The 9712-nt window shown below is 35.0% G+C and overlaps 1 protein-coding gene and 1 long non-coding RNA gene across 2 annotated transcripts in view; both read left to right on the top strand.

Moving 5' to 3' along the window:
- LOC109837762 (protein MICRORCHIDIA 2-like) overlaps positions 1-8787 on the top strand; it is a 22560-nt gene extending 13773 nt beyond the window's left edge. The window contains exons 12-18 of the mRNA XM_020406111.1: positions 660-711; positions 790-901; positions 2172-2341; positions 4860-4918; positions 5988-6073; positions 8469-8511; positions 8602-8787. Coding sequence (XP_020261700.1) covers positions 660-711; positions 790-901; positions 2172-2341; positions 4860-4918; positions 5988-6073; positions 8469-8511; positions 8602-8715 — 636 coding nt within the window. The 3' untranslated portion in view covers positions 8716-8787. The remainder of the gene's footprint in view (positions 1-659; positions 712-789; positions 902-2171; positions 2342-4859; positions 4919-5987; positions 6074-8468; positions 8512-8601) is intronic.
- LOC109837764 lies at positions 8791-9428 on the top strand. Its single transcript, XR_002246421.1, has 2 exons — positions 8791-9126; positions 9219-9428. It is a non-coding gene; the product is annotated as an uncharacterized LOC109837764 (long non-coding RNA).

The raw sequence follows: 9712 nt of genomic DNA, 5'->3' as shown, positions 1-9712 counted from the left end.
CTATAGTTATAAGCTTTATGCACATGAATGTAATAATCAAATGAAATGTAGCATTATAAGCCTTTAATTGAATGCCTCAATCCGTATATTTCTCGGTTGTGACATTCTTGTATTTTTTTCCGGATACAAACTCTTTTTTCAAAGATACTGTCTTGTTGTGCTATGGTACTGCTCCTGATCTTGGCTATAATACTCACTTCAACAAGAGTCTATGTTAGGAGGTATGTGGTGATTCAGCACATCTATTTTAATGTCAGAAACTTATTTCTTGATTCCATAAGACATAGCAACAAAGGTTACAGGACTCTCCTTGGAACTACTGAAACATAGCGCAAAGTGCATAACATATCACGAGGGTACTGCGCTTGTGAGATTTACAAGAAGTGCAATTATTCAGTAGTTATATACCCACGTTAATATATGTATGTTGGGAACCAATCTATTGTCTTTCCCCATAGTATTTCTCATTGTTGTAGATTGAGGGGACCCATTGAGTTCACTATTTAGTTGTTTGTTGCTCAGACAGATGTTAGACCTTATCATACCTTTTTTTTATATTCAGATCATTTTGAGTTTTCCTCTGTTTGGTTGTGTGCAAACCCTAGGGATAAATTGGAGTGCATATGTCAATTACTAATTTGTTAAATTTATTCTTGTAGCCGTTCTGGAAAGTTGTTCAAGAAGGTTCTAGCCGAGGGAGGTGTGTTGTAGGTATGCATCCCTAATCCTTTTTTCTGTTCGAAGTAATTCTTCTAACCATTTCAATATCTAACGTGTGATTTCGTACAGGAGTCCTTGAAGCAAACTTTATCGAGCCAGCTCATGACAAACAGGATTTTGAGAGAACACCTTTGTTTATTCGTTTGGAAACAAAGCTTAGACATATCATCCTTGACTACTGGTATGTGCATAATATGTATTTGTAATTTATTTATCGCTCATGCAATTTATACATACAACCTCTCTTGTCACTTCTTTCCAAAAAATAAAAATAAAATAAAAAAGGGATAAGTTCATGTCATGTTATTTAGGTCCGTTCCCAAACTTATGTAGACAGTTGGACATGGTACCAAAGTGGAATGTTTATCCTAGAAACCTCACTTTTCTTCTTTAATTCTTACGGCCGTCGAGAAGGACCGCCATTAGGGCTGTCGAGGGGGACCGCCATTTCAAGCGTTGATCTTCCTCTTTGTTGCTCTCCCCACTTCCCCTTAAAATTAAAAAAAAAAATTGTCTTCATGGCAAGTCTACTCCTTCTTGATTGGCTCCCATGCGGATCCTCCTATGGCCCCTTCGTTCCACCCTCACAGGTGATCTGAAACTCATCATTTTTTATCATGTTTGTGTGGCCTCTGATGCCTTTCGCACATGCATTCCAACTCATCCTTCATCGTCATAATATGTATCCTCAACTACACCGATCTTCCTCTTTCTTGCTAGTTCCTTATATGTCACGTCAAATTTGGAGTCAAAGTCATCCAAATCTGACCGATCGTCAATATAAACTTGGACTTCTTTTCTTTGCATTTCCTTTTGGGGTCCTTCGTCATTGCATCCCGCTCTGATAATAGTAGTCCATTTCCATCGCTTTTTCTTGGTCTCTCCCTGATTTCTGAAGCTGCTTCTTGTTTTAGTCTCTCATCATGCTGATACTACACAACTTTGATAACATCTGATGCTATTGCTCCTCGTGTCCTAAAACCCTTCAGTTTCTCTCGTCGAGATTCTCGTATCAGCTATGTGGAAGTGCCCTTTTGCCCTCTGGCCTCTTATGTAGAGCTCCTTCTCAATGGTGAAAATTTCTGAAAAGCCTCTTGGCGTCCTATTCTACTGTTCCATCTGTCTTCTGTCTAGCCATTTGTGACGAGTTCCTCTTTGCAACCGCAACATCGACCATTGATACTTTCTCTGTCAATTTGTTCTCTGCCCTTCATTGCCAATCTCGTTACCACTGGTTTCTTTCTATCAATATGTGCACGCACGTGTTTGTGCATGGGTATCCTACATTCCTACTGATATGGATTTAGCATTATTCCTAGTATAACTCAGTCACTCAAACATGTTCACGATGTTTGTTTTATGAGCAGGGTCCATGTTTTGATCAACGAAATATTTTGTTTATCCCTTGATCCATTTCATTCTATTACAAGTCATTATCTTGTTTCGTGCAGGAAAAACAATTGTCACCATATTGGTTATCAGGAGATAAACAGCAAGCAGAAAGGATCTGACAAGCATTCTAACGGACTGAAGCAAAAGGCACAGCAGCAACCCTTTGCTGGTCAACATGTCATAGATCTGTCAGCTGACGTGCAGCCTGATGTCCACGTTGAGAAACCAGGTGATGATGAAACTACACATGTTGGAATTTCTGACGGTGATATTAATCTCTCATCCTAATGTTGTGTTTCCTAGTTGTTGGTGGGTCTGTTTCTTTCTTGCTAAAATAATTCCATTATATGGGAGCGTGCAAATGGATTATTCAGTAAGTCATCCTATTGAGTTGGACCAATTTAATGGTTCATAGATTCAGAACCTTTTCAAAGACAATAAAGACTGTTTTCTGGTTTCTGCTTTTTCTTCTTTCCTTGTACGTTTGAGATTTTGTGAATTGACCTCCCAACGTTTATGGCTAATCTTCCTGTGGTGGTCATGACGTCAATATGCAAATAAAGCTACACAGAAAACTTGATCTTGCTTTCTAACTATAGTTGGTCATTGTATAAGGAAATTAAAAACAAATACAAAGGGAAGTTTGTTTATACATCATATGTGTAGTCCATATCCTAAATTTAGTTCAAAGATATCATCTACAAATACTTGTCGAATCACTTCTTGCCATATATTTCTCTGCATAAAAAGTTATAACGCTTGGCTTCTTTGCAATGACAAAAGCTAATCTCTTGCTGTTGCAATGAGCCTTAATATTAGGTTTTAAAACCCGAGTTCTTGGCAAGGTTCTCCTTGTAACTAATGTTGTAACTGTTGTTGTGTCGTTGAGTAGTGTTCCAAATATGAGAATGTAGTGCGGCTATAATGTTGAAGGCTGCAGCATCTACACATATCCGTGACACTTTATTAAGTATGTAGGGTATAGCAGATGCTAAAACACCCACTTATACGACATTAAAGTGGATTAAATAGGTTAGTAGATGGGGAAGCACTAACCAACAAGGTTGCTTACTTTTTCCTTTTTTTTGTTCTGGAAGCATCTTTTTTCCATTTTGATTCTAATTTTCATCATATTTATGTTGTTTGAAGATGTTATTGTCTGTACTATAATATTGACTATTTTTTTCCTTTGATTTTGTTCTGCAAACTTCAGTTCATCACAATGTTTTGAATTTATCTTGTTTGAAAGAACGATCCACCTCTTTATCCACTATAATTTTTTAATTTTCTGCAATGTTTTTTTCAAGCTTCTTTTTCACCTTCATCAAGTTGTTTTCATATTTTTAGCTTACATCTAGTTGTTATCAATAGTAGAAATAATAAAGAGCTATTACATTATACACGATGATTCTTGCGCATGTTTATTTCTTCTATATTTAAAATTTTAAGGTTATCTTTATATATATATATATATATATATATATAAAATTTTGTATTTTATATTCATAAGTATGTCTTTATTATGTAAATAGCTGTCCTACTTTAGCAGGCGATAGGGTGCTTATTAACCGCTTTACACATTGGAACACCGGTTGCGTATATGCTTCCCAGTAGCATGTATTTCTTTAGCAAAAGTTCACTGGAGATCCCTAATGTTTCAGCCAAATATCATCAAGGTCCTTAATGTTTCGGCCAAATATCATTTGGGTCCTTAATGTTTGTAAGTCATTATTAGGGTCCCTAATGTTAGCTCCGTCAGCAACCTAGGTCATTTTACAAACTTCCGTTAAATCTTATTGGCATGATAATGACATGACCCTGCTAGCAAAAAATAGTGAAACTCCAAGTTTGTCGTGCCATATCAGGAAACAATTAGTGAAATTACAAGTTTGTCCTGCCACATCATTGACACATTAGCAAGATTAAATGATAGTTTATAAAAAGGACCTAGGCTAATGATGGAGGTAAAATTAGAGACCCTCAATAATGACTTCCAAATGTTAGTGACACAAATAATATTTGGCCAATATGGCAGGAACCTCCATTGAAGTTGCCTATTTCCTTGAAAAAAGGTGAAACTGGGCATGAAGTGTAGTCAATGATTTGTACATGCTAGAAATTCATCTCTGTTCTGGTCCCCAGGGTTTGACAATTCCATTAGCTTCATATGATCAGGCTTTTAAGATGCAATGATAACATCGATCAGTTGGCATATGCAGTGATACTTCAGCATTTTCAAATTTAAACATCTCTTTTGTAGAAAATATAGTATGCTCAAATTCTATCCTCTTTCTCATGTGGTTGAATCTGAAAGGTTTTCAAACGAATATTGAAGGCCTGCCTATACTTTTGTTGTGACAGACATGTAGTTTCTCACTATAGAAAATTAACCCTACTTGCGTGTTATTACTGAGAAGAAAAAAATTGCGGGAGCAGTGATTGTATCGTAAATAAATATTAAAATATTAGATGGTCTGGACAATAATGTGGATAACTACTGCATGCTGTACATGCACATTTGGTTGCATTCTGTAGCCTATGCGCTTATGTTGTTGAATAACAGTCTAGTTTCATTTCTACAGCTTGGGAATTATCTTGCATGTTGAAATTGTTTTTCTGCAGAATATGTGATGAAATCTTAAATAGATTACCGATCATTCTTTTTTATTGACCATGAAACATAGAAGACTACACAATTGTTCTGGAGTGCTAATATATGGTAATTGTTTACTTTTAACTATCACCAGTGTCTCTTAATGAAGCAAATGCTGTGCATTCCGTCATGGAGCCTACTGAATTAAGTGAGGTGCATATCTTCTTTCAGTAACTTTTTCATGTTCTTTCATTTTATTTGTTAGTTGATCATCCTTTCTCATTCTAATGATTCATTTTATGCAAAAGGCATTTGATATTTTACCAACATATATATTTGTTTTATTTGTATCCTTATTCTTAGTTCATAAAGTTGTTTGCTTAAATCTGCTGCTTGCCCTTTTGTTACCCCAAGAGGTGGTACTTCTCTTTATTTTCATTATTCTTTCATCAATTCATTATAGATTATACTTCTTTATGCTTGTCTATTTTTTCCCTCATCTATTTTGGTATAATTCGTTAACCATGTAACTAATATGCATCTTGATTTCTGAAAATTGTTGCTGCATAATTTTGTAGTAGAATGTATACATATAGCATTTGTATCCAAAATTGATTTCTCAATCTTCATTGACAGAAACTGGCTTTGGTTTTACTTATAGCATTAATATCAAAAATTGATTTCTCAATTGTCCTTAAAGGAAACTGGTTTTGGTAAATTCTTCTTCTTCCGCTCCACTGAAAGAATAAGTTAGCGGAAGCCTCACTGCACTTCTGCTTAGGACCCGTGCTATCATGTGATACTCTTATTTATCATTCTTTTGTTATGCTGGATTCTCATTTGAGAAAAAGAACGTAAAAGTCTTAAAACATTTGGGCTTTTCTGAGCATAATGAGATTGGTTCTGGAGCACAATTTTGACCCTCTTACTAGGCACAAATTTCAGTCCGAGAAGACTAACAACAAAACAGTTTCCCTGCACACAAGCCAATTATTAATAGACTGGTAAGATCTGTATGACTATTTGTAGTAAATGTCATAGGCATGTCAAAAAATTGAATGGGTTAACAAAAGGCATCCATAAGACTGAAAATCTGAATATTAGAAACAAATTTTAACCCCAAAATGACTACATAACCTTAACTTCGGTAACTCAAAACTTTAGACTGTCTGTCAATTGTAAATATATTTCTTTAATTAAGCCTAATATTGTTTTTAACTTTTATAATGAATCTTGTCATTGAGACTATTTGAAGCACCAGTGTCATGATACTTGCTTTCAGGACCTCGAGGAACATGATTCTTTTGATATTCTAGCCGGTACTTCGATTGAGAAATTAAGTGAAGAAAACATTCAATTGTTTGGCAGGTAAGAAACCTCTTTTGTCTTTTTCAATTTTTTTTTTTAATTCTTGTTGAAAGTGTTTGTAAAGAACCTCCCATGTTAGGAAATCAAATTTTTTTACTAATTAGTTCTTGTTGTGGATATGGATCAAAAGGAGGCTCTACCATCTATGATCTGCTAGTAACCACCATAGATTGTGAATTTGTATCAGTTGCACACCTCATCAATTTCAACAATGGTATAATAAGCCTGCAACAATGGTCCGTGCATGCTTAATTTGAAAATACCCTCAACTAATGTAGATGAGATTGGACTAAACAACCTGCCATAATGAGAGAAATGCCATACAACATGATTTAACCTCACTTGATATGTGCTTAAGGGTGGGGATTTACTTACAAAAACTCGTCACTGTTTTTTTAAAGAAATATGTGCTTATTTGACATAAAAAATGGATGTTTGGTAATCAACATAAAAAAGACATTTTAAATAAGCAGAAGTGAAAAGACCCTATCTAGATAAGCTAGATTTTCTTAGCTTCTTTCAACTGCAGAATCTAAAACCCATTCATGTGACGTCTCTCTCGCCCACATATTATCTCACACAATCTTCCTTTTTTCCCCTTGTATTTGTACATTACTACTAATGTTATTCGTACTCAATCTCTTACACATTCATGCTTATCCCAATTCAAACAAATCTTCAAAAAAAAAAAAAAATTCAAATATATCAAACCCTTTAGTATTTAGTAGATACTTTCTAGAAATCAATTTTCTGTAAATTTCCTCCATAAAAGAACTTATCTATAGGCATTAGGCACAATCCAAATCCACCTTGAACTATGTTGCTTCTTTTTGTTCCCTTCCGTTAAGCTAGGATGGGCTGTGATTTGTTGATGTGTGATGTGATGTGAGGTTAACCAGAAGCAATCGATCAATTTGATATTTCTCTCATAATGTTTGTACAAGATATTTAAATACTATTTTCTCATTTTTTTTTGTTAATTTACACCAATACATCAAATTTACTAGTCCAAAAACTAATGGCTTATGTTTGGTCTTTCAACTTATACAAATTACGATTAATTGTTGGTTAAGTAGGTCACATAAAGCACTCCAATACCATTTCATATTGTTAGCATTACAATGATTACACCAACTTTATCAGCCCAAAATGCAACCGTTTAATTTTTTGGTCTGACAACTTAAATAAAAGTAGGACTAATTGTTGGTTACATAGTTTATATAAAGCAATCCAATGTCATTTCATATCATTTAGCAATTCCTGAGAGGTGGAACATCAATTTCCATGAGCTCAAATTGTAGTGTTATGCTTCAAAAGTAGTACTCTTGGAGATTTACCAGATCAAATTCACTTTATCATTTATTTTCATTTGTTAGTTTGTGTTTGCTTTTTAGTCTTTATGCGTTTACTTGATGATAGATTATAGATTTAATTTATAGTCTTAATGTGTTTACTTGATAGATTATAGATTTAATTTAATGGTCATTAGTTCCTTAGGGTTCTTGCTTGAATTTTCTTCAGTTGAGACTTGAATTGTTAGCCTTTATTTTTTGGGTCAGTAGGTTGAGGTTGGGGTTCCTTATTAAAGTGGTGAAATCAGAATATATAGTACCATTTTGATTATTGTTAAGGAATCAAGTTTGATGCATTGGTTAGTTGAGGGTGTAGCTACATATCTTCTCTTCTCGAGGGTGTGGTTCCTGTTCTAATGAATTCCTCAAAATTTCTCAACTATTCATTGCTCGTTAAAGTAATCTCGTTTGATTGGTATGATGTTGTCGAAAGATCTCCTTGCTTAATACCTGTGTCCTTGCTGCTTTGATAGCTAAATTAAGACAGTAGTGTATAGGGCTTATTATCTTTCTTGCACCTACATGTGTTGGATGCCCTTTATTCATGTATGACCCATGCTTGACACTTTGAAAAGTTTCATTTGAAGTATGGTATGTTTTTAATAGGTTTTTCCTGCATATTCTTTGGATCTCTATCAGTTTTTTTTCATAGTGGGAAGAGAATTATCGTATCTTTCATTCCCATATGTTTTATTCGCGACTGTGGATAGATCACAAGCTCTAAGGCTTTGCTTACTCATACAGTGAATATTAGTATCATATTGACCCCTTCTATGAGATCTGTGAACTCCATAAGGTCAAACATTATGTGCGGAGAAGGACTTCGTTAGTAGGTGGCGGTGAGCTTCAAATATGTGTAGAGAAACAAATTTATCATTTAATTTTGCATTTTTGATCCCCAAAATTTTCATCTCTGACTGTTTTGATAAATTACGAGCCTTGACCCTTTTCTTTACTAACCACTACAAATTAAGCTAGCCGTGTTAGTGAACCATTCAATGAGATCCATGAAGTTCACATCATATAAATCATTCTGTAAGCAGGCGTGAAGAGCTCCAGCGACGGGAGACCGAGCTAAAACAGACAGTGAGATGCTATTTCTCAATTTCCTTCTTTTGTTAAAAAATATTCTGCAATTCTTCCATCAAATTGTGTAAATTTACTTGCATTGGACAGATTGAAGATCTTGAGCGTGAACTTGGAGAAGCCAAAAGAAAATGTACCCATCTTGTTACACAGTTGGGAATTCAGAAGAAACAGGAGCAGACAGCACAACGAAATGTTATATAGGGAGGCAACTGTGTTCTTTTCTGGATTTTGTACATAGAACTGGCATGGCCAATGCTAGCCACAGCCGTAAGTGGGGCGAATGAACCCCACTCGTGACTGTGGCTAGACCTTCTAAAACTGACATAGTTTGGGACTCTTGGTACTATAGGATCTAAACTTGAATTGACCATTTTAGAGAAAGGTTTATCAACTAATTAAATGATATGGCTACAAATTATGTAGATGAGTTTCATGATTTTTGTGATGCTTCTTGATTTACAACCTGCAGGTTTCTAGTAGCTTGATTTTATCATAACTTGATGGCACATTATCCAACTACATATGACCTTTCTGCTATAACAAAGAAGATAGAAATCAAAATTATGAAGACAGTTCATAACCATTGCTTAGCTGTTGGCCTATAACCAGACGGTATATATAGAGCCTGTCATTGAGAATTCTTTTCTGAGCAACCTCGCACAAATTCTTTGAACGTGGTTATCATTATCTGTCTTTCATATCAGATTTCGGGAGAAACGTGGCTTCTAGACTTCTTTCCGAAAATTAGGCACCAAAAAGGAAAAAACAAAAAAAGATTTCTGTCATAAAATTATTCATATATGAGGATAAGATCATTGATAAATATTTTCTTTAATTGTTTGACTTATTGATGTACCGCTGTGTAGACAACTATTTGAGATCATGTATGTAACACTTTACATGTTTTGCGGTTCCCCCCTTCATTTTTAAAGGGTTAAATTACCATATTGGTATATTTAGTGGCACATTTGTACCAATAAGGCATATTTAGTGGCACCGGCGATAATAAGACATATTGTGTGAGATCCATTTTGCCACTAAGGCTCCGACGGCCGGCGTTGAGTTTTGAATCCAGAAGTTCTCAGGACAAATTTTCAAAACCGATCCCTTTGGGTTTTTAATTGCAAAAAACGACCGGTTTTAAAAATATTTACAAAAACCGACCTGTTTTTAGCCAGGGGTTGAAAACATGTCGGTT

This window comes from Asparagus officinalis, chromosome 4, assembly GCF_001876935.1.
Source record: "Asparagus officinalis chromosome 4, Aspof.V1, whole genome shotgun sequence".
NCBI classification, from domain to species: domain Eukaryota; kingdom Viridiplantae; phylum Streptophyta; class Magnoliopsida; order Asparagales; family Asparagaceae; genus Asparagus; species Asparagus officinalis.
The sequence above is the reverse complement of the archived record's forward strand: the minus strand, read 5'-3'. Positions and strand labels throughout refer to the sequence as shown.